Raw genomic sequence first — 27,562 nt, 5'->3', positions numbered from 1 at the left:
AAATGAGGTCAATGTCAGACGACACCTGTCAGTTGGACATGTACACCTTACAGTCCTTCCATACACCGAATAAACTAGCCCTATTTCTTATAGTATCTGAGATATGGACTTGACCACCAAACTTAACCTTGTTTACTAATCCATGAAATGAGGTCGAGGTCAAGTGAAAACTGTCTGACGGGCACGAGGACCTTGCCAGGTACGCACATACCAAATATAGTTATCCTATTACTTATAATAAGAGAGAATTCAACATTACAAAAAATCTGAACTTTTTTTTCAAGTGGTCACTGAACCATGAAAATGAGGTCAAGGACATTGGACATGTGACTGACGTAAACTTCGTAATATGAGGCATCTATATACAAAGTATGAAGCATCCAGGTCTTCAAGCTTCTAAAATATAAAGCTTTAAAGAAGTTAGCTAACGCCGCCGCCGCCGGATCACTATCCCTATGTCGAGCTTTCTGCAACAAAAGTTGCAGACTCGACAAAAATTGACAACATGGTAATTGCACACACAAAAGATATCATAATATGATACAACTTTCTGATTTTAACACCTACCAATAGTTTTTTTTTTAAGTTAATTTATTCCGATTGGTCCACTCCGTCTTTATCGAAAGAATAAAAACAAAATTTAGATGTATAAATGAGATTTTTTTTTCACGATTATAATCTAAAAACAGGTAATAAACAGCTGCGCCATGAGCGCATAATACGCCTGACGTCTTGTGTGGAAGTTTTATGCAATAATCATAAATAGTTTCTGAGGAAGTTTTAAGCAATAACCATTTATTGTTTTTGAGACACACTGGTTTTTTTTACAAATATCACTAAAATAAAATTTTGAATCAAACCAAAAAGTATACAGATATTTAAATTAGTATAACAAAGAAGTGTGTACAGTTTCACGCAATAATCATCAATTGTTTTTGAGATACGGCGCGACATGTAAAAAAAAACTCCCCTTTTTTACAAAATACTCAATAACTCAAAAATAAAATTTTGAGTCATCACCAAAAAGAATACAGATCTTTAGATTAATATAACAAAGAAGTGTGTAAAGTTTTAAGCAATAATCATAAATCGTTTTTGAGATACGGCACGCCATGTAAAAAACCCCTCCCCCTTTTTTACAAAATACTCAATAACTCAAAAATGAAATTTTGAATCATCACCAAAAAGTATTCAGATCTTTAGATTAATATAACAAAGAAGTGTGTAAAGTTTGAAGCAATAATCATAAATCGTTTTTGAGATACGGCACGCCATGTAAAAAACCCCTCCCCCTTTTTTACAAAATACTCAAAAACTCAAAAATGAAATTTTGAATCATCACCAAAAAGTATACAGGTATTAAGATTAATATAACTAAGAAGTGTGTAAAGTTTTAAGCAATAATCAAGAAACGTTTTTGAGATACGGTGCGACATGTGAAAAAAAACACACCCCTGTTTTAGTTACAAAGTGCCGTAACTCAAAAAGTTTAAATCTTATTTTCACCAAAAAGTATACAGATCATTTGACCATCATAAGAAACAACTATATTAAGTTTCATGAAATTTGGATAAGTCGTTCTCAAGTTACGGTGCGACATGTTTACGCTGGACAGACGGACAGACGGACGGACAGACAGACAGACAGACGGACGGACACCGGACATTTGTATACCATAATACGTCCCGTCAAAATTTTGATGGGCGTATAAAAAATGATGAAAAATGGGAAAATCATGTTTAGCACAGTGTTTTCTTGTTAATGGACGAACACTATTTGGCATCGCCCGATTTGTTCATAAAAAATTATGGTGGATAAAAATGTATCGACTAGTTATCAAAGGTACCAGGATAATAATTTAGACGTGCATTTCGTCTACATAAGACTCATCAGTGACGCTCATTATATAATATTCATAAAGCCAAACAAGTACAAAGTTGAAGAGCATTTAGGATCCAAAATTCCAAAAAAGTTGTGCCAAATACGGCTAAGGTAATCTATGCCTGGGGTAAGAAAATCCTTAGTTATTCGATAAATTCAATGTTTTGTAAACAGCAAATTTGTAAAAATTACCACATTATTGATATTCATGTCAACACCGAAGTGTTGACTACTGGGTTGGTGATACCCTCGGGGACGAAACGTCCACCAGCAGTGGCATCGACCCAGTGGTGTAAATATTTATTAAAGGTACCATGATAATAATCTAGTACGCCAGACATGCGTTTGGTCTACATAAGACTCATCAGTGACGCTCATATCAACATATTTATAAAGCTAAACAAGTACAAAGTTGAAGAGCATTGAGGATCCAAAATTCCAAAAAGTTGTGCCAAATACGGCTAAGGTAATCTATGCCTGGGGTAAGAAAATCCTAAGTTTTTCGAAAAATTCAAAGTTTTGTAATCAGGAAATTTATAAAAATTACCACATTATTGATATTCATGTCAACATCTAAGTTTTGACTACTGGGCTGGTGATACCCTCGGGGACGAAACGTCCACCACCAGTGGCATCGACACAGTGGTGTAAATAGTTATCAAAGGTACCAGGATTATTATTTAGAACGCCAGACGCGCGTTTCGTCTACATAAGACTCATCAGTGACGCTCATATCAAAATATTTATAAAGCCAAACAAGTACAAAGTTGAAGAGGATCCAAAATTCCAAAAAGTTGTGCCAAATACGAACATCGTATATCAATACTTACTTTGTGCATTTTTGTCATTAGCCTCATTAAGTTTTGTTACAACAAGATAAATTGCATCTTGAGACAGAAATGTTTGATGTGTGTGATAAAATTCTTCATCACCAGCAAAATCCCATAACAAAAAGTTGACATACTCCTCTTTGTCATGTAAGTCTACTTTAGATTTGTCCATCATGGCTTTGATATTCTTATGTGTCTTTGCTAATAGTAGGTTTTCTTTCTGTTGATGGTCAGTATTGGTTATTTTATATTTGGTGGTTACTGGAGGTTCAACTTGAGTGACTACTGAAGGTTTTATTTTTTCACTCTGCTTGGAAAAAACTGTTGAATCATTTGATTCATCAACACGTCTGTACAAAATGAGGGTATTGTCTTTAAACGTTTCCTGAGCTCCGTCTGAATGTTTAACTTGAGTGTCTTCTGAGTTTTTTTCTGTATAGGCAGTGGCTACTAGGCGTTCGATTTGAGAGTCTTCTTGTGTTTCTTCTTTACATTCAGTGTCTCCTGGATGTTTTAGTTTTGTAGACTGAGAAGATGATAAAGGTACCTTTGATTCATCAAAACCTGTCGGTGAAGTGTTGTCGTTAAAGGTATTGTGGGCTGCTTTTTTAATGCTGGCCAAGCTATGCTTATTGGCTAGTTCTTCTTCGTATGGTTTTAATAATCTTGCATTCAGTTCAGTTTCTTTATATTTACCTATAATAAAAACAAATCTAACTGCTATATGTTTTCCTTAAAACGTGTTAAAACAGATATGAGATGAATTATTCGTAAACAAAAAATAAAAGAAATATGTGTCTGATGACACCAATAGGCCCGAGAACACAGTTATTTCGTAGTGCATTTCTTTTAGACAATGAATTCAAATTAAAAAGATCGCAACTTCTCTATCACAAAACATATTTTATAGTGTAGTTTACTACTATTGGATCAAATAATATCATTACAGAAATTTCTACCAGCTATCTCAAAATATTGACAATTCTGTGTTAAGGGAGTCTTACATTCAGTTTGACAGCTTCAGGCATTCTTTTTATTTTTGACTTATTTTAACTGGACCAAATAACAACTTAACATAAAGATTCAGCACCCAAATTTTTTTAACATATAATTTCATCCACTTACTTATTTTTGCATGCATTAAATATTAAGAAACAAATTTGGACAATTTATCAACAACAAAATATACACTGTTCACACTAGGGACTTTATTCGTAGACAACGAAAACCAAAGGTCAATAACTGTGTCCTTGAACCTAATAGGACAGAAAGACTTGAACAATCTTAATAAAACTTTACATGACATGTATGCTTAGGGAATTATGATATAGTTGGCCAAGTTTCGTGGACATATATTATAGAAACTACGGTCATCAACATGTGGATGGTTTTTTTTACGTTTAAATAAGATATTTTCATCTGTTAAAATGTTGGCCTAAACAATTTAAATATTGCAAAAATAAGCTTTTTAAATGCTTTCGAGTATTATATATTAAGTATTAAAAGCATCTGAACACTTATTTTATTCATCAGATTTATTACAATTTTTCAAAAAACAAATTTATATGAGCCTATGCCTGTAAATAGAGCTATTCGAATTAAGTCTTACATAAACATGCATTTTTTTCAAACAATTTGACGATTTTGAGGTTTTTTAACCACAAATTATTCTTTCATATATATTAAATGTACTTTAAATGTAGAGATGAGATGAGAACATGTTAATGTAATATGAAAAATTATCCTTCTTTGTACTAGATGAACCTGCTGATCTGGATTGTTAATGACCAATTGCAATTTATTTATGTAAATACATATAAGATAATATACAGTATGTTTGCGGAATAAAAATCGTTCATTAACAAAGAGTGTATTAATAATAGACATATACAGAATTATACAGAATTACAGCACACATCATACATTTAACACAGGCTTTATTCAGATGTTTACTTTTTTTTACTTTTTCGAATTTCTGGCACTTTTGCTATGATAGATACATTGTACTATATTTGTTTTACTCATTGATATCAATATGACAGCATTTAGTAAGCAAGCTAGTCAAGCTGGCTACATTAATCTATAATTGTTTACTGTTTATACATTGTGACTTGGATGGAGAATTGGATCACTGGCACTCCTACCACCTCTTTTTAATTATAGTCATTGCATTAAGCTACAGACGTCATTGATGTTATAGTGTCCCACTTTCACTTCACATGCTGGACATCTCTTGTCATTTAAACGTTAAAAAACAAATTATACCGTACTGTTATCTATAACTTCTTTTTGACAGAACTTTTTTTTTCATAATGGGATGTTGTTGTTTTCAAACATACCGCATTCGTATCTTTGACATGTTGATTATCATTTCTCACTTAAGGTGGTCTTGTTTGTTAACATGCTAGTTCACAAGATGCACAGGAAGACGTGTTATCCTATATTATTCAAACTCCGAGTTGAGGAGTCTTTGCTCTTACTTCTTAATGCTCTATACTTATCAGAGAAACAGCAAATACAAATTTTGAAGTCTTTGATTTGATGAGGCCAGTGTTCGAGCCTATTACAGTTCGAACAAGCTCTATGAGACCACAAAAGCGGTTTCCTAAAATCGTCCAAAATTTTGAACTGAGATGCACAAAGTTTAAAATGAGTTATCTACTTTTCTCAAGCAATAATGGATAGTGGGTAGTGCTATACATTTTAAGCATTTTCAAATAGACATGATGACTTAATAAATCTGAACTTGAACATGTTGAAATCAGTCTTCATTTTGATTCAGGTTGAAAATTTACATCCATATGTGTTAATTAATTATATATATCAAAACAGCTCTGGTCTTTAAAATGATATAATGCCAAATCATACTTGTAAACCTGTCTGAGACAAAGAGGTCAGAGATGTAAAACATCTTCAATCTTTTATACCATACATGCCATACCTTCTAATTTATTCCAAATGCTATCACCATCTTGTGCTTTACATTTTATCACATGAATTTCTATTCCATTTGTGCTTGTGACATCTGCATTCTTTCTTCTCAAAAACCTTTTAAAAAGGGATGTGAGTCCACCATCTTTCTTTCCTTCTTTGAATAACCTGTTAACCAATGAAGTCTTACCCGCACCTTTCTTCCCAACTATTACTAAACGTATGTCTCTTTTTTTCTCAGATCCTGACTCGAGTAATTTGAGGTACAAAGGAACGGATCTTTTGTCAGCCATTAATTCTATTTCAGTTGGAACTTCATTATCTTCAAAGATATGATAAAGAGATATTTTCATAAATGAGAACATTATTCTTTTATTTATTTGAAATAATATATTATCAATGTATGGAACTATCAAACATTCCGTTTAAAGTAAATTAAATATGCTTAAATGCTTTTAAAGCGAGACTATATTGAGTTGACAGTTTTTGCTCCATGTTTGAGGACTCAATGTGAATTTTAAACAGGAACAAAAATTAGGGTGACTACGACATGTACGATGCCTTATTGTTGCACAATTCTAACCAAAGTTTCAGCATTCCAATGATCAAATTAATATCTAAACAGTGGACTGTTCTGGAACGGTAATGAAGGAAAATCTGTAACAAATAGACAGCTGTTAATTGTAACACAATAGTTCCTCACAAAAATTTAGAACAATTATGGTGAAATCCTTACGATTGGCATCTTTGTATCGTGTCAAGTTAATAATACAATAAAGCAAATACCTTTTATCCTTTGTGCATCAGTCTGCAAAAAAAAGGAATATATATTGTGAGTATATCAGGAAACTTGTAGAAATGTAAGATATAAAAAATTGTAATTGATTGATTTTTCATGCTAAAAGGCTACTTTTTGTTTAAATATTGGCTAATTCTTGCTTGCCAATTTTTATTAGAGAAGAAAGTTGGAGTGCACAGAAAGAACAACCTTACTTTGACAGGAAAACTGGCAGAATTTTGACATCCACTGGACCATGGCTCAGGGGATGGAGCAAATTATCTCCATGGTTATAACATATATCTGAACACCCCAGTATTCTCTGTTCTTTATATCTGAACACTCCAGTTTTCTCTGTTCTTTATATCTGAACACCCCAGTATTCTTTATTCTTTATATCTGAACACCCCAGTATTCTCTATTCTTTATATCTGAACACCCCAGTATTCTCTGTTCTTTATATTTGAACACACCAGTATTCTCTATTCTTTATATCTGAACACCCCACTATTCTCTATTCTTTATATCTAAACACCCCAGTATTCTCTATTCTTTATATCTGAACACCCCAGTATTCTCTGTTCTTTATATTTGAACACCCCAGTTTTCTCTATTCTTTATATTTGAACACCCCACTATTCTCTATTCTTTATATCTGAACACCCCAGTATTCTCTATTCTTTATATTTGAACACCCTAGTATTCCGTATTCTTTATATCTGAACACCCCAGTATTCTCTATTCCTTATATCTGAACACCCCAGTTTTCTCTATTCTTTATATCTGAACACCCCAGTATTCTCTGTTATTTATATTTGAACACCCCACTATTCTCTATTCTTTATATCTGAACACCCCAGTATTCTCTATTCTTTATATCTGAACACCCCAGTATTCTCTATTCTTTATATCTGAACACCGCAGTTTTCTCTATTCTTTATATCCGAACACCCCAGTATTCTCTATTCTTTATATCTGAACACCCCAGTATTCTCTATTCTTTATATCTGAACACCGCAGTTTTCTCTATTCTTTATATCTGAACACCCCAGTATTCTCTGTTCTTTATATTTGAACACCCCAGTTTTCTCTATTCTTTATATTTGAACACCCCACTATTCTCTATTCTTTATATCTGAACACCCCAGTATTCTCTATTCTTTATATTTGAACACCCCAGTATTCCGTATTCTTTATATCTGAACACCCCAGTATTCTCTATTCCTTATATCTGAACACCCCAGTTTTCTCTATTCTTTATATCTGAACACCCCAGTATTCTCTGTTCTTTATATTTGAACACCCCACTATTCTCTATTCTTTATATCTGAACACCCCAGTTTTCTCTATTCTTTATATCTGAACACCCCAGTATTCTCTGTTCTTTATATCTGAACACCGCAGTTTTCTCTATTCTTTATATCTGAACACCCCAGTATTCTCTATTCTTTATATCTGAACACCCCAGTATTCTCTATTCTTTATATCTGAACACCCCAGTTTTCTCTATTCTTTATATCTGAACACCCCAGTATTCTCTATTATTTACATCTGAACACTCCAGTATTCTCTATTCTTTATATCTGAACACCCCAGTATTCTCTATTCTTTATATCTGAACACTCCAGTATTCTTTATTCTTTATATCTGAACACCCCAGTATTCTCTGTTCTTTATATCTGAACACCCCAGTATTCTTTATTCTTTATATCTGAAAACCCCAGTATTCTCTATTCTTTATATCTGAACACCCCAGTATTCTCTGTTCTTTATATTTGAACACCCCAGTTTTCTCTATTCTTTATATCTGAACACCCCAGTATTCTCTGTTCTTTATATTTGAACACCCCACTATTCTCTATTCTTTATATCTGAACACCCCAGTATTCTCTATTCTTTATATCTGAACACCCCAGTATTCTCTATTCTTTATATCTGAACACCCCAGTATTCTCTATTCCTTATATCTGAACACCCCAGTATTCTCTATTCTTTATATCTGAACACCCCAGTATTCTTTATTCTTTATATCTGAACACCCCAGTATTCTCTATTCCTTATATCTGAACACCCCAGTATTCTCTATTATTTATATCTGAACACCCCAGTTTTCTCTATTCTTTATATCTGAACACCCCAGTATTCTCTATTCTTTATATCTGAACACCCCAGTATTCTCTGTCCTTTATATTTGAACACCCCAGTTTTCTCTATTCTTTATATCTGAACACCCCAGTATTCTCTATTCTTTATATCTGAACACCCCAGTATTCTCTATTCTTTATATCTGAACACCCCAGTATTCTCTATTCCTTACATCTGAACACCCCAGTATTCTCTATTCTTTATATCTGAACACCCCAGTATTCTCTATTCTTTATATCTGAACACTCCAGTATTCTTTATTCTTTATATCTGAACACCCCAGTATTCTCTGTTCTTTATATCTTAACACCACAGGATTCTCTATTCTTTATATCTGAACACCCCAGTATTCTCTATTTTTTATATCTGAACACCCCAGTATTCTCTATTCTTTATATCTGAATACCCCAGTATTCTCTATTCTTTATATCTGAACACCCCAGTATTCTCTATTCCTTACATCTGAACACCCCAGTTTTCTCTATTCTTTATATCTGAACACCCCAGTTTTCTCTATTCTTTATATCTGAACACCCCAGTATTCTCTATTATTTATATCTGAACACCCCAGTTTTCTCTGTTCTTTATATCTGAACACCCCAGTTTTCTCTATTCTTTATATCTGAACACCCCAGTATTCTCTATTCTTTATATTTGAACACCCCAGTATTCTCTATTATTTACATCTGAACACTCCAGTATTCTCTATTCTTTATATCTGAACACCCCAGTATTCTCTATTCTTTATATCTGAACATCCCAGTATTCTCTATTCTTTATATTTGAACAACCCAGTATTCTCTATTCTTTATATCTGAACACCCCAGTATTCTCTATTCTTTATATCTGAACACCCCAGTTTTCTCTATTCTTTATATCTGAACACCCCAGTATTCTCTATTCTTTATATCTGAACACCCCAGTATTCTCTGTTCTTTATATTTGAACACCCCAGTATTCTCTATTCTTTATATCTGAACACCCCAGTATTCTCTATTCCTTACATCTGAACACCCCAGTTTTCTCTATTCTTTATATCTGAACACCCCAGTTTTCTCTATTCTTTATATCTGAACACCCCAGTATTCTCTGTTCTTTATATTTGAACACCCCAGTATTCTCTATTCTTTATATCTGAACACTCCAGTATTCTTTATTCTTTATATCTGAACACCCCAGTATTCTCTGTTCTTTATATCTTAACACCACAGTATTCTCTATTCTTTATATCTGAACACCCCAGTTTTCTCTATTCTTTATATCTGAACGCCCGTACGAAAAACATGACACGTACTCCAGCCGGACAGTAGCCGTACTGAGAACCGTACTTATAATAATCATTTGGACTTTTCTTTGAATGTCTTATAATGGATAACCCGGCTGGACTTTCAGCGAAATTAGCCGTAAACCGGCTCGAAATATTTAAATTAGCAGGAGTCCGGTTCAAAAAGTCCTGCTGGACTTTCATAAAAGTACGTCTGAAAAAATCCAGCCGGCATTTCTGGCAAAAATATGGCCTCTATAAAATTCAGCTGGACTTTACAAAATCCGGCTGAACTTTAAGAAGTCCAGCTGAACTCATAAAAGTTCAGCTGGACTTTAAAAAGTTCTGTTTGACCTTTAAAGATGATCTCAACAGGGGCTGATCCACAAAAATTAGGGGGGGGGAGGGGGTTCCACCCCAGCAGAACCCTCCCTCTTGATTACTTCTGCTTAGTTTTTCTTTAGATGGTGGATTCTTCTGATTTGATATGCATCCCTTGTTATAATCTGAAAATAAAAAAAAAAAAAGATGGCATTATGCATATACGTACTGCTTATTTCTTTTTCTTTTTTCTACTGTCTTGCTGGCAAAATCAAGAAACGGGGAATTGTGAAGCTAAATGCTTACATACTCCTAAAAGTGTGTGGTTATAATTATCATGATTATATTTTAAGAGTAAATAAATTTAAAGTGCATAAAATAAAGTAAAGCTTTGAAAATCACTCAAACTGAAATATTTTGCATAATTAAGTATTTAATGTAGTTTTTTTAATTCTTTTTACTCTTCAAAAATATGAATTAAGCTAATATATATTTATAATGTTGTAATCATTTCATTAATATGTTGAAGAAAAAAGAGCATATCAGATTGTACTTACCAGAATATGCAATACAAAATACATGCAAACAGCAATCTTCCTAAATTGAAATTGATGCCAGTCAGAAGGATCCATCTTCTCTAATATAATGTGAAAAGAACAAACATTTGCTTTACATCCAATGTAAATTTCTCATTTTGTTTAAGAAAGAAGACACATCTTCCTGTTTATTCCAAATTCAAATTTTGTTGTATTGCAATACATGAGGTTGTTTGAGGAGCTGTGAAAAAAAATCTTCTTATGACTTCTTGCATATGTCTTAATTTTGAATATGTGATATATTAAAAAAAAGAAAATCAATTATTAATTTGTTCAATTAAGAAATGTTTAATAAAAGTGATAGTTATTGCAGATATATGTATTTAGAAATGTGTTATCCTTCAAATGGCCCCATGATCAACCTCTGTGTAGATGCTACTTCCTGTGACCTGTCCAGACTGAGGTTAATTGAAAACAGATGGCACTCTCTACAAGACTATAATACTGCTATTAAATCACTGTTATGGCTCAAGTTTCTAATTGATATTAATTTAAAGGATGATGATAATTATTTATTTTATGCATTCATCTAATTAATTATAAATATACTAGAAAATGTATAAATTTAACCTATTAATAGATGTAATTTTGCTAGGGGTTTTATTTCATGAAAAAGTAAAAATGTTAAATAATTGTTGAAAACATATTAACTGGGATATAATTCAATCAAAATTATATCACCTATATTAAATTTCAATTTTCCATTTACAGTCTATTTTAAATATTTTATAATGGAATTGAAAATTTTAGGGGAAAAGATCACATCTGATAGCTAGTTTGATCTTAAAGTATATTGTAAAAAAATATGATTATCATTATTATAACTTGCAAATTTTCATTTATAACTCTTTTCCATTTTTTAAGAAATTGTTCCTTTCAAAGAATAGAATCCTAGTGACAAACTTTTTATTTCTGTAAGGGCAGATTTGCAGGCTGATGAAAAAATTCTAAGTCTTAATTCCTGCTCATAAATGACTGTAAAATTTTCTAAGACAAAAATCCTGCTGATCATTCTACAGAAAGAATAATTTCCCTCAAAAGTCCAGCCGTGTTTATTTTCTTGTCAGAATTACAAAAAGTGCGGTTGGACTTTTAAGAAAATACCGGCTGGCAAATAGAAAAAGTACGTGTACAGCTCAAGTCAGACTGGACTTTTCAAAGTCAGACTGGAATACGTCTCAAGTCCAGCTGAAGTCCAGTTGAACTCCTGTTGAAATTTTCGTACGGGCACCCCAGTATTCTCTATACTTTATATCTGAACACCCCAGTATTCTCTGTTCTTTATATTTGAACACCCCAGTTTTCTCTATTCTTTATATCTGAACACTCCAGTATTCTCTATTCTTTATATCTGAACACCCCAGTATTCTATATTCCTTACATCTGAACACCCCAGTTTTCTCTATTCTTTATATCTGAACACCCCAGTATTCTCTATTCTTTATATCTGAACACCCCAGTATTCTCTATTATTTATATCTGAACACCCCAGTATTCTCTGTTCTTTATATCTGAACACCCCAGTTTTCTCTATTCTTTATATCTGAACACCCCAGTATTCTCTATTCTTTTTATCTGAACACTCCAGTATTCTTTATTCTTTATATCTGAACACCCCAGTATTCTCTGTTCTTTATATCTTAACACCCCAGTATTCTCTATTCTTTATATCTGAACACCCCAATATTCTCTATTCTTTATATCTGAACACCCCAGTATTCTCTATTCGTTATATCTGAACACCCCAGTATTCTCTGTTCTTTATATTTGAACACCCCAGTTTTCTCTATTCTTTATATCTTAACCCCCAGTATTCTCTGTTCTTTATATCGGAACACCCCAGTATTCTTTATTCTTTATATTTGAACACCCCAGTATTCTCTGTTCTTTATATCTGAACACCCAAGTATTCTTTATTCTTTATATCTGAACACCCCAGTTTTCTCTATTCTTTATATCTTAACCCCCAGTATTCTCTGTTCTTTATATCGGAACACCCCAGTATTCTCTATTCTTTATATTTGAACACCCCAGTATTCTCTGTTCTTTATATCTGAACACCCCAGTATTCTCTATTCTTTATATCTGAACACCCCACTATTCTCTATTCTTTATATCTGAACACCCCAGTATTCTCTATTCTTTATATCTGAACACCCCAGTATTCTCTATTCTATATAATCATATCTGAACACCCCAGTATTCTCTATGCTTTATATCTGAACACCCCAGTATTCTCTGTTCTTTATTTTTGAACACCCCAGTTTTCTCTATTCTTTATATCTGAACACCCCAGTATTCTCTATTCTTTATATCTGAACACCCCAGTATTCTCTGTTCTTTATATCTGAACACCCCAGTATTCTCTATTCTTTATATCTGAACACCCCAGTATTCTCTATTCTATATAATTATATCTGAACACCCCAGTATTCTCTATTCTTTATATCTGAACACCCCAGTATTCTCTGTTCTTTATATTTGAACACCGCAGTTTTCTCTATTCTTTATATCTGAACACCCCAGTATTCTCTATTCTTTATATCTGAACACCCCAGTATTCTCTGTTCTTTATATTTTAACACCCCACTATTCTCTATTCTTTATATCTGAACACCCCAGTATTCTCTATTCTTTATATCTGAACACCCCAGTATTCTCTATTCTTTATATCTGAACACCCCATTTATCTCTATTCTTTAAATCTGAACACCCCAGTATTCTCTGTTCTTTATATTTGAACACCCCACTATTCTCTATTCTTTATATCTGAACACCCCAGTATTCTCTATTCTTTATATCTGAACACCCCAGTATTCTCTATTATTTATATCTGAACACCCCAGTTTTCTCTATTCTTTATATCTGAACACCCCAGTATTCTCTATTCTTTATATTTGAACACCCCAGTTTTCTCTATTCTTTATATTTGAACACCCCAGTATTCTCTATTCTTTATATCTGAACACCCCAGTATTCTCTATTCTTTATATCTGAACACCCCAGTATTCTCTATTCTTTATATCTGAACACCCAAGTATTCTCTATTCTTTATATCTGAACACCCCAGTATTCTCTATTCTTTATATCTGAACACCCCAGTATTCTCTGTTCTTTATATTTGAACACCCCAGTTTTCTCTATTCTTTATATCTGAACACCCCAGTATTCTCTGTTCTTTATATCTGAACACCCCAGTATTCTCTATTCTTTATATCTGAACACCCCAGTATTCTCTGTTCTTTATATTTGAACAACCCAGTTTTCTCTATTCTTTATATCTGAACACCCCAGTATTCTCTATTCTTTATATCTGAACACCCCAGTATTCTCTGTTCTTTATATTTGAACACCCCAGTTTTCTCAATTTTTTATATCTGAACACCCCAGTATTCTCTATTCTTTATATCTGAACACCCCAGTATTCTCTATTCTTTATATCTGAACACCCCAGTTTTCTCTATTCTTTATATCTGAACACCCCAGTATTCTCTATTCTTTATATCTGAACACCCCAGTTTTCTCTATTCTTTATATCTGAACACCCCAGTTTTCTCCATTCTTTATATCTGAACACCCCAGTATTCTCTATTCTTTATATCTGAACACCCCAGTTTTCTCTATTCTTTATATCTGAACACCCCAGTATTCTCTGTTCTTTATATTTGAACACCCCAGTATTCTCTGTTCTTTATATTTGAACACCCCAGTTTTCTCTATTCTTTATATCTGAACACCCCAGTATTCTCTATTCTTTATATCTGAACACCCCAGTATTCTCTATTCTTTATATCTGAACACCCCAGTATTCTCTATTCTTTATATCTGAACACCCAAGTATTCTCTATTCTTTATATCTGAACACCCCAGTATTCTCTATTCTTTATATCTGAACACCCCATTATTCTCTATTCTTTATATCTGAACACCCCAGTTTTCTCTATTCTTTATATCTGAACACCCCAGTATTCTCTATATAATTATATCTGAACACCCCAGTATTCTCTATTCTTTATATCTGAACACCCCAGTTTTCTCTATTCTTTATATCTGAACACCCCAGTTTTCTCTATTCTTTATATCTGAACACCCCAGTATTCTCTATTCTTTATATCTGAACACCCCAGTATTCTCTATTATTTATATCTGAACACCCCAGTTTTCTCTATTCTTTATATCTGAACACCCCAGTATTCTCTATTCTTTATATCTGAACACCCCAGTATTCTCTGTTCTTTGTATTTGAACACCCCAGTTTTCTCTATTCTTTATATCTGAACACCCCAGTATTCTCTATTCTTTATATCTGAACACCCCAGTATTCTCTATTCTTTATATTTGAACACCCCAGTATTCTCTATTCTTTATATCTGAACACCCCAGTATTCTCTATTATTTATATCTGAACACCCCAGTATTCTCTATTCTTTATACATGTATCTGAACACCCCAGTATTCTCTATTCTTTATATCTGAACACCCCAGTATTCTCTGTTCTTTATATCTGAACACCCCAGTTTTCTCTATTCTTTATATCTGAACACCCCAGTTTTCTCTATTCTTTATATCTGAACACCCCAGTATTCTCTATTCTTTATATCTGAACACCCCAGTATTCTCTGTTCTTTATATTTGAACACCCCAGTTTTCTCTATTCTTTATATCTGAACACCCCAGTATTCTCTATTCTTTATATCTGAACACCCCAGTATTCTCTATTCTTTATATTTGAACACCCCAGTATTCTCTATTCTTTATATCTGAACACCCCAGTTTTCTCTATTCTTTATATCTGAACACCCCAGTATTCTCTATTCTTTATATCTGAACACCCCAGTATTCTCTGTTCTTTATATCTGAACACCCCAGTTTTCTCTATTCTTTATATTTGAACACCCCAGTATTCTCTATTCTTTATATTTGAACACACCAGTATTCTCTATTCTTTATATTTGAACACCCCAGTATTCTCTATTCTTTATATTTGAACACCCCAGTATTCTCTATTCTTTATATTTGAACACACCAGTATTCTCTATTCTTTATATTTGAACACCCCAGTATTCTCTGTTCTTTATATTTGAACACACCAGTATTCTCTATTCTTTATATCTGAACACCCCAGTTTTCTCTATTCTTTATATCTGAACACCCCAGTATTCTCTATTCTTTATATCTGAACACCCCAGTATTCTCTATTCTTTATATCTGAACACCCCAGTATTCTCTATTCTTTATATCTGAACACCCCAGTATTCTCCATTCTTTATATCTGAACTCCCCAGTATTCTCTATTCTTTATATCTGAACACCCCAGTTTTCTCCATTCTTTATATCTGAACTCCCCAGTATTCTCTATTCTTTATATCTGAACACCCCAGTATTCTCTATTCTTTATATCTGAACACCCCAGTATTCTCTATTATTTATATCTGAACACCCCAGTTTTCTCTATTCTTTATATCTGAACACCCCAGTTTTCTCCATTCTTTATATCTGAACTCCCCAGTATTCTCTGTTCTTTATATTTGAACACCCCACTATTCTCTATTCTTTATATCTGAACACCCCAGTATTCTCTATTCTTTATATCTGAACACCCCAGTATTCTCTATTATTTATATCTGAACACCCCAGTTTTCTCTATTCTTTATATCTGAACACCCCAGTATTCTCTATTATTTACATCTGAACACTCCAGTATTCTCTATTCTTTATATCTGAACACCCCAGTATTCTCTATTATTTATATCTGAACACCCCAGTATTCTCTATTCTTTATATTTGAACACACCATGCAGTATTTTCTATTCTTTATATCTGAACACCCAAGTATTCTCTATTCTTTATATCTGAACACCCCAGTATTCTCTATTCTTTATATCTGAACTCCCCAGTATTCTCTGTTCTTTATATTTGAACACCCCAGTTTTCTCTATTCTTTATATCTGAACACCCCAGTATTCTCTGTTCTTTATATCTGAACACCCCAGTATTCTCTATTCTTTATATCTGAACACCCCAGTATTCTCTGTTCTTTATATTTGAACAACCCAGTTTTCTCTATTCTTTATATCTGAACACCCCAGTATTCTCTATTCTTTATATCTGAACACCCCAGTATTCTCTGTTCTTTATATTTGAACACCCCAGTTTTCTCAATTTTTTATATCTGAACACCCCAGTATTCTCTATTCTTTATATCTGAACACCCCAGTATTCTCTATTCTTTATATCTGAACACCCCAGTTTTCTCTATTCTTTATATCTGAACACCCCAGTATTCTCTATTCTTTATATCTGAACACCCCAGTTTTCTCTATTCTTTATATCTGAACACCCCAGTTTTCTCCATTCTTTATATCTGAACACCCCAGTATTCTCTATTTTTTTATATCTGAACACCCCAGTTTTCTCTATTCTTTATATCTGAACACCCCAGTATTCTCTGTTCTTTATATTTGAACACCCCAGTATTCTCTGTTCTTTATATTTGAACACCCCAGTTTTCTCTATTCTTTATATCTGAACACCCCAGTTTTCTCTATTCTTTATATTTGAACACCCCAGTTTTCTCTATTCTTTATATCTGAACACCCCAGTATTCTCTATATAATTATATCTGAACACCCCAGTATTCTCTATATAATTATATCTGAACACCCCAGTATTCTCTATTCTTTATATCTGAACACCCCAGTTTTCTCTATTCTTTATATCTGAACACCCCAGTTTTCTCTATTCTTTATATCTGAACACCCCAGTATTCTCTATTCTTTATATCTGAACACCCCAGTATTCTCTATTCTTTATATCTGAACACTCCAGTATTCTTTATTCTCTATATCTGAACACCCCAGTATTCTCTATTCTTTATATCTGAACACCCCAGTATTCTCTGTTCTTTATATCTGAACACCCCAGTATTCTCTGTTCTTTATATTTGAACACCCCAGTATTCTCTATTCTTTATATTTGAACACCCCACTATTCTCTATTCTTTATATCTGAACACCCCAGTATTCTCTATTCTTTATATCTTAACACCACAGTATTCTCTATTCTCTATATCTGAACACCCCAGTATTCTCTATTCTTTATATTTGAACACCCCACTATTCTCTATTCTTTATATTTGAACACCCCAGTATTCTCTATTCTTTATATCTGAACACCCCAGTATTCTCTATTCTTTATATCTGAACACCCCAGTATTCTCTGTTCTTTATATCTGAACACCCCAGTTTTCTCTGTTCTTTATATCTGAACACCCCAGTATTCTCTATTCTTTATATTTGAACACCCCAGTATTCTCTATTCTTTATATCTGAACACCCCAGTATTCTCTATTCTTTATATTTGAACACCCCAGTATTCTCTATTCTTTATATCTGAACACCCCAGTATTCTCTATTATTTATATCTGAACACCCCAGTATTCTCTATTCTTTATACATGTATCTGAACACCCCAGTATTCTCTATTCTTTATATCTGAACACCCCAGTATTCTCTGTTCTTTATATCTGAACACCCCAGTTTTCTCTATTCTTTATATCTGAACACCCCAGTTTTCTCTATTCTTTATATCTGAACACCCCAGTATTCTCTATTCTTTATATCTGAACACCCCAGTATTCTCTGTTCTTTATATCTGAACACCCCAGTTTTCTCTATTCTTTATATCTGAACACCCCAGTATTCTCTATTCTTTATATCTGAACACCCCAGTATTCTCTATTCTTTATATCTGAACACCCCAGTTTTCTCTATTCTTTATATCTGAACACCCCAGTATTCTCTATTCTTTATATCTGAACACCCCAGTATTCTCTATTCTTTATATCTGAACACCCCAGTATTCTCTATTCTTTATATCTGAACACCCCAGTATTCTCTATTCTTTATATCTGAACACCCCATTTATCTCTATTCTTTAAATCTGAACACCCCAGTATTCTCTGTTCTTTATATTTGAACACCCCACTATTCTCTATTCTTTATATCTGAACACCCCAGTATTCTCTATTCTTTATATCTGAACACCCCAGTATTCTCTATTATTTATATCTGAACACCCCAGTTTTCTCTATTCTTTATATCTGAACACCCCAGTATTCTCTATTCTTTATATTTGAACACCCCAGTTTTCTCTATTCTTTATATTTGAACACCCCAGTATTCTCTATTCTTTATATCTGAACACCCCAGTATTCTCTATTCTTTATATCTGAACACCCCAGTATTCTCTATTCTTTATATCTGAACACCCAAGTATTCTCTATTCTTTATATCTGAACACCCCAGTATTCTCTATTCTTTATATCTGAACACCCCAGTATTCTCTGTTCTTTATATTTGAACACCCCAGTTTTCTCTATTCTTTATATCTGAACACCCCAGTATTCTCTGTTCTTTATATCTGAACACCCCAGTATTCTCTATTCTTTATATCTGAACACCCCAGTATTCTCTGTTCTTTATATTTGAACAACCCAGTTTTCTCTATTCTTTATATCTGAACACCCCAGTATTCTCTATTCTTTATATCTGAACACCCCAGTATTCTCTGTTCTTTATATTTGAACACCCCAGTTTTCTCAATTTTTTATATCTGAACACCCCAGTATTCTCTATTCTTTATATCTGAACACCCCAGTATTCTCTATTCTTTATATCTGAACACCCCAGTTTTCTCTATTCTTTATATCTGAACACCCCAGTATTCTCTATTCTTTATATCTGAACACCCCAGTTTTCTCTATTCTTTATATCTGAACACCCCAGTTTTCTCCATTCTTTATATCTGAACACCCCAGTATTCTCTATTCTTTATATCTGAACACCCCAGTTTTCTCTATTCTTTATATCTGAACACCCCAGTATTCTCTGTTCTTTATATTTGAACACCCCAGTATTCTCTGTTCTTTATATTTGAACACCCCAGTTTTCTCTATTCTTTATATCTGAACACCCCAGTATTCTCTATTCTTTATATCTGAACACCCCAGTATTCTCTATTCTTTATATCTGAACACCCCAGTATTCTCTATTCTTTATATCTGAACACCCAAGTATTCTCTATTCTTTATATCTGAACACCCCAGTATTCTCTATTCTTTATATCTGAACACCCCATTATTCTCTATTCTTTATATCTGAACACCCCAGTTTTCTCTATTCTTTATATCTGAACACCCCAGTATTCTCTATATAATTATATCTGAACACCCCACCCCTGTGAGATGATAATGAATAATTCATGAATATGCATGAACATTTCATGAACTGTTCATGAACAGATTTCATGAAAAGTTCATCATATCTTCATGAACATTTGATGAACAATTCATGAACTGAAAATCGACAGTAATGTTCATGAACTTTAATGTTCATGAACAATTCATGAACAAGAAAGGGTTCATGATCAGTGTTGTTCATGAACATTTAAATGTTCATGAACCTTTCTTGTTCATGAATTGTTCATGAACATTAAAGTTCATGAACATTACTGTCGATTTTCAGTTCATGAATTGCTCATCAAATGTTCATGAAGATATGATGAACTGTTCATGAAATCTGTTCATGAACAGTTCATGAAATGTTCATGCATATTCATGAATTATTCATTATCATCTCACAGGGGTAAATTACTGTCAAGGAGAGGATTCTGGGGGGGATTGGAACCCACCCTTTTTTAGCAAGATCAATGCATATGAAAGGGTTTATAGTACATAGTTTGAACCCCACACCTTTTTTAAAATGGCTGGATCTGCACCTGTACCCACCCAATATTAAAACTAAAGTAACTATGCGTCAGATATAATAATATAAAAGGATACATGTAAAGTTTCTGCTTCTTTCTGTAATATTTTGTTGTCTCTGTTCTTCCAAGTAGAATCGCTGAATAAATGTAACTAAAATCTCCACGGAATCTGTTTTACTATCAAAACTGGCAGCTCCAGTTTGATATTTAATCATTCAATCCCCTAAAAGTATAAAAAAAATCCACAAAGAATCAATTGTTCTAGATGTTTTAAAGCAATAAAATTCAATTGAAATGTTGTTGCCTGTTTATACACTACATCTGAAGCTGTTAATGAATCAAATTCATTTCAAAACCCTCCCCCTTTTTATCCCCTGAAGATTAAAAAAACTGGCTACTTATTATTTTCACAAAAGAACAATTCAAACAATTCAAAAACTATAAATTTTAGGTAACTACCAATAATCATATGTGGAAACAATTATTCATTTTGTTTATATAATTAAAAATAAATTTTCAAATATGCTTTCAGACTTTCTGATGTTGCTTTGCTCAAAGAAACCATAAAAAAATTATATTTCCTCAACAAATTATATTTTATAATAATATACACATGTCTGTCATGTTAAATTAAATTTGTAATGCACTTATCTGAAATCTTTCTGACTGGAAATGTCTTTTCCGTGTTTCCATCAGCGTAATCTCCATTTTGGTGACGTATTACCCAAGAGTGCACTTACGCTGACGTTGAGACTGTGACAATCTCGCCCCAGATAATATCGGCCAGAAGTTGATCTGTGCCGTAACGGAAGTATGAAAATAAATCAAGGGTGTCGCAAACAAATATTTATTAATATGCAGTTTTATTAAGTATAATAAAAAAAAAATCTTTAGTTTAAACGGCACATGGTGCATGTGAATAAACAAGTGGACTCACTTGGAAGGTATTTTTAGGGCCGAACTGTTCAGTACGATTAAAACCACGAGGTCAAGGTTTGTTTACATTGTACATACGTTGAGAAACGTCTGTCGTTGGGCCTATCTATCATTGATCTGATATTTTTCTAAGTTATTTATATGCCGGACGACAATTAATAGAAAGGCACATATGTGAACTTGGAGAAAATCAGAATTTACATCTTTAGCAGTTTAGGGAAAGGAAGAGTAAAAAAAACCTTCTTGCAGCAAACCAGTAACAGCAGTGACAGTCCCACACGCAGTGTTACCAGTTACTAAATCATCTATTATTCATAACACATGCATATGACAGATGAACATTTCAAGAATTTCAATGATCAGCTCGTGATTCATCAAAACTTCATGAACATTCATAAAATACTTTGAATGAACATTTCATGAATTTTTATGAGCAGCTACTGATTCATCAAAACTTCATGAACATTCATAAAATACTTTTAATGAACATTTCATGAATTTTTATGAACATCTAGTGATTCATCAAAACTTCATGAACATTCATAAATACTTTTAATGAACATTTCATGAATTTTTATGAGCAGCTAGTGATTCATCAAAACTTCATGAACATTCATAAAATACTTTTAATGAACAGTTCATGAATTAAATTCATGAACCTTCATTTATGAATTATTTATGAATTTTCATGTACCATTCATGAACATTCACGAACCATTCATGATAGTTCATGAAGTCATGAATTTCTTCTCGCCGGGGCAGTATTCTCTATTCTTTATATCTGAACACCCCAGTTTTCTCTATTCTTTATATCTGAACACCCCAGTTTTCTCTATTCTTTATATCTGAACACCCCAGTTTTCTCTATTCTTTATATCTGAACACCCCAGTATTCTCTATTCTTTATATCTGAACACCCCAGTATTCTCTATTATTTATATCTGAACACCCCAGTTTTCTCTATTCTTTATATCTGAACACCCCAGTATTCTCTATTCTTTATATCTGAACACCCCAGTATTCTCTGTTCTTTGTATTTGAACACCCCAGTTTTCTCTATTCTTTATATCTGAACACCCCAGTATTCTCTATTCTTTATATCTGAACACCCCAGTATTCTCTATTCTTTATATTTGAACACCCCAGTATTCTCTATTCTTTATATCTGAACACCCCAGTATTCTCTATTATTTATATCTGAACACCCCAGTATTCTCTATTCTTTATACATGTATCTGAACACCCCAGTATTCTCTATTCTTTATATCTGAACACCCCAGTATTCTCTGTTCTTTATATCTGAACACCCCAGTTTTCTCTATTCTTTATATCTGAACACCCCAGTTTTCTCTATTCTTTATATCTGAACACCCCAGTATTCTCTATTCTTTATATCTGAACACCCCAGTATTCTCTGTTCTTTATATTTGAACACCCCAGTTTTCTCTATTCTTTATATCTGAACACCCCAGTATTCTCTATTCTTTATATCTGAACACCCCAGTATTCTCTATTCTTTATATTTGAACACCCCAGTATTCTCTATTCTTTATATCTGAACACCCCAGTTTTCTCTATTCTTTATATCTGAACACCCCAGTATTCTCTATTCTTTATATCTGAACACCCCAGTATTCTCTGTTCTTTATATCTGAACACCCCAGTTTTCTCTATTCTTTATATTTGAACACCCCAGTATTCTCTATTCTTTATATTTGAACACACCAGTATTCTCTATTCTTTATATTTGAACACCCCAGTATTCTCTATTCTTTATATTTGAACACCCCAGTATTCTCTATTCTTTATATTTGAACACACCAGTATTCTCTATTCTTTATATTTGAACACCCCAGTATTCTCTGTTCTTTATATTTGAACACACCAGTATTCTCTATTCTTTATATCTGAACACCCCAGTTTTCTCTATTCTTTATATCTGAACACCCCAGTATTCTCTATTCTTTATATCTGAACACCCCAGTATTCTCTATTCTTTATATCTGAACACCCCAGTATTCTCTATTCTTTATATCTGAACACCCCAGTATTCTCCATTCTTTATATCTGAACTCCCCAGTATTCTCTATTCTTTATATCTGAACACCCCAGTTTTCTCCATTCTTTATATCTGAACTCCCCAGTATTCTCTATTCTTTATATCTGAACACCCCAGTATTCTCTATTCTTTATATCTGAACACCCCAGTATTCTCTATTATTTATATCTGAACACCCCAGTTTTCTCTATTCTTTATATCTGAACACCCCAGTTTTCTCCATTCTTTATATCTGAACTCCCCAGTATTCTCTGTTCTTTATATTTGAACACCCCACTATTCTCTATTCTTTATATCTGAACACCCCAGTATTCTCTATTCTTTATATCTGAACACCCCAGTATTCTCTATTATTTATATCTGAACACCCCAGTTTTCTCTATTCTTTATATCTGAACACCCCAGTATTCTCTATTATTTACATCTGAACACTCCAGTATTCTCTATTCTTTATATCTGAACACCCCAGTATTCTCTATTATTTATATCTGAACACCCCAGTATTCTCTATTCTTTATATTTGAACACACCATGCAGTATTTTCTATTCTTTATATCTGAACACCCAAGTATTCTCTATTCTTTATATCTGAACACCCCAGTATTCTCTATTCTTTATATCTGAACTCCCCAGTATTCTCTGTTCTTTATATTTGAACACCCCAGTTTTCTCTATTCTTTATATCTGAACACCCCAGTATTCTCTGTTCTTTATATCTGAACACCCCAGTATTCTCTATTCTTTATATCTGAACACCCCAGTATTCTCTGTTCTTTATATTTGAACAACCCAGTTTTCTCTATTCTTTATATCTGAACACCCCAGTATTCTCTATTCTTTATATCTGAACACCCCAGTATTCTCTGTTCTTTATATTTGAACACCCCAGTTTTCTCAATTTTTTATATCTGAACACCCCAGTATTCTCTATTCTTTATATCTGAACACCCCAGTATTCTCTATTCTTTATATCTGAACACCCCAGTTTTCTCTATTCTTTATATCTGAACACCCCAGTATTCTCTATTCTTTATATCTGAACACCCCAGTTTTCTCTATTCTTTATATCTGAACACCCCAGTTTTCTCCATTCTTTATATCTGAACACCCCAGTATTCTCTATTTTTTTATATCTGAACACCCCAGTTTTCTCTATTCTTTATATCTGAACACCCCAGTATTCTCTGTTCTTTATATTTGAACACCCCAGTATTCTCTGTTCTTTATATTTGAACACCCCAGTTTTCTCTATTCTTTATATCTGAACACCCCAGTTTTCTCTATTCTTTATATTTGAACACCCCAGTTTTCTCTATTCTTTATATCTGAACACCCCAGTATTCTCTATATAATTATATCTGAACACCCCAGTATTCTCTATTCTTTATATCTGAACACCCCAGTTTTCTCTATTCTTTATATCTGAACACCCCAGTTTTCTCTATTCTTTATATCTGAACACCCCAGTATTCTCTATTCTTTATATCTGAACACCCCAGTATTCTCTATTCTTTATATCTGAACACTCCAGTATTCTTTATTCTCTATATCTGAACACCCCAGTATTCTCTGTTCTTTATATCTGAACACCCCAGTATTCTCTGTTCTTTATATCTGAACACCCCAGTATTCTCTGTTCTTTATATTTGAACACCCCAGTATTCTCTATTCTTTATATTTGAACACCCCACTATTCTCTATTCTTTATATCTGAACACCCCAGTATTCTCTATTCTTTATATCTTAACACCACAGTATTCTCTATTCTCTATATCTGAACACCCCAGTATTCTCTATTCTTTATATTTGAACACCCCACTATTCTCTATTCTTTATATTTGAACACCCCAGTATTCTCTATTCTTTATATCTGAACACCCCAGTATTCTCTATTCTTTATATCTGAACACCCCAGTATTCTCTGTTCTTTATATCTGAACACCCCAGTTTTCTCTGTTCTTTATATCTGAACACCCCAGTATTCTCTATTCTTTATATTTGAACACCCCAGTATTCTCTATTCTTTATATCTGAACACCCCAGTATTCTCTATTCTTTATATTTGAACACCCCAGTATTCTCTATTCTTTATATCTGAACACCCCAGTATTCTCTATTATTTATATCTGAACACCCCAGTATTCTCTATTCTTTATACATGTATCTGAACACCCCAGTATTCTCTATTCTTTATATCTGAACACCCCAGTATTCTCTGTTCTTTATATCTGAACACCCCAGTTTTCTCTATTCTTTATATCTGAACACCCCAGTTTTCTCTATTCTTTATATCTGAACACCCCAGTATTCTCTATTCTTTATATCTGAACACCCCAGTATTCTCTGTTCTTTATATCTGAACACCCCAGTTTTCTCTATTCTTTATATCTGAACACCCCAGTATTCTCTATTCTTTATATCTGAACACCCCAGTATTCTCTATTCTTTATATCTGAACACCCCAGTTTTCTCTATTCTTTATATCTGAACACCCCAGTATTCTCTATTCTTTATATCTGAACACCCCAGTATTCTCTATTCTTTATATCTGAACACCCCAGTATTCTCTATTCTTTATATCTGAACACCCCAGTATTCTCTATTCTTTATATCTGAACACCCCAGTATTCTCTATTCTTTATATTTTAATCCAGTATTCTCTATTCTGTATATTTTAATCCTGTATTCTCTATTCTTTATATTTTAGCACCTCATTATTCTCAATTTGGTAATACCCAATCCACACCCTCCTGAATGTACTTGAAAACTTTGTCATTTGACGTTAAATAAGTAACAACAAATTTATCAACCGATACAAGTATAGCCTTGTGTTTTGAAGGCAATTCAAAGGCGGCATGACTTTTATCCTTTTATATTGACATTATTTATTGCAATGAAAAAAAATATTTTAAACTCTGAGGTATAGGGGTGTGTCGATTTCTTATTCTTCAATCTTAACTAATTATAAAACCTATAATAAGAGGGTTATCTATAGGTTAATTAGTTACTTTTAAAACCGCTAAATAAAAATTACTTTTAAATAGAAAACAAGTTTACACAAGATGTGGCAATAGAAAAGTCAATTTGTATTATACAGAGTACAATGCAATACATCAAAATATCAACTTAATTAACGTTTTTATTTGGGGTTTTTCAAACCGATACAATCGCCAAGTTTAAAAATCTGACTAAGATCTTTCAGCAAATGAATTGTCAGTCATTTTAAATTTCAACTTTATTTTAATGTTCCAAGATGTATCATCTTGTTACTCGATATTTGATGAAAAATTATTTATTTTGTGGCAAAATGAATAATATAGATTTATCCGGCTTATTCTCATTTCGCCTTAGCTGTCAAAATTTATATAGAAAATTAATCCCAGTTTGCCTTAGTACAAATTTTCAGGTACACAAGAATTAACTAAGGCGAAATGGGAGCTTCTGTAAACATTGTTATTATGTTATGTTTTGTTTGTATTGTAATTAGTTGATATTTGTTATTTTGATGTCAAATTCTACCATGAAATACTTTTTAAAGGAAAGATATTTTTTTTAATTTTTGGTGTCCCACTTTTTATAGTTGCTCTTTTTTTTCTGAAAGTGTTTTTTTTTTTTTTTTACTCATGTGTTATATTTTGTAAATAAAGTCTTATTAGAGATGACAAATTGGATATGAACATTTCATATTTTAATGAATAAATAAAGACAAACACTTGTTGTCGAGTATCGAGTTGCGAGTTAAGAAAATCGAGTTGCAAGTTACGAAAGTCGAGTTGCGAGTTAAAAAAGTCGAGTTGCGAGTTACGAAAGTCGAGTTGCGAGTTAAGAAAGTCGAGTTGCGATTTAATTATCTAATGATTATTCACCAAATAAGGGCCCCTAGGAGGGCATATAGCCATACAAACAATATATATATATATATATATATATATATATATATATATATATATATATGCAATACACAGACAATAGATATGTAATATGAGTAATGAAAAAATACTACAGGAAACACGCAACAAAATAATAGCAATATACTCTAATAATTCAATAATACTA

At 32.8% G+C, this 27,562-nt stretch overlaps 2 protein-coding genes across 2 annotated transcripts in view; both read right to left on the bottom strand.

The window, feature by feature from the left end:
* Window positions 1–27,562, bottom strand: part of LOC139499564 (uncharacterized) — a 690,384-nt gene that overhangs the window by 503,569 nt on the left and 159,253 nt on the right. The window lies entirely within an intron of this gene.
* LOC139499565 (uncharacterized) overlaps window positions 1–27,562 on the bottom strand; it is a 156,831-nt gene that overhangs the window by 21,912 nt on the left and 107,357 nt on the right. The window contains exons 5-7 of the mRNA XM_071288300.1: window positions 6,429–6,450; window positions 5,653–5,964; window positions 2,712–3,407 (exon numbers count right to left, since the gene is read on the bottom strand). Of these exons, the coding sequence (XP_071144401.1) occupies window positions 2,712–3,407; window positions 5,653–5,964; window positions 6,429–6,450 (1,030 nt within the window). The remainder of the gene's footprint in view (window positions 1–2,711; window positions 3,408–5,652; window positions 5,965–6,428; window positions 6,451–27,562) is intronic.

The sequence above is a fragment of the Mytilus edulis genome, chromosome 12 (assembly GCF_963676685.1).
Source record: "Mytilus edulis chromosome 12, xbMytEdul2.2, whole genome shotgun sequence".
NCBI lineage: Eukaryota > Metazoa > Mollusca > Bivalvia > Mytilida > Mytilidae > Mytilus > Mytilus edulis.
The sequence above is the reverse complement of the archived record's forward strand: the minus strand, read 5'-3'. Positions and strand labels throughout refer to the sequence as shown.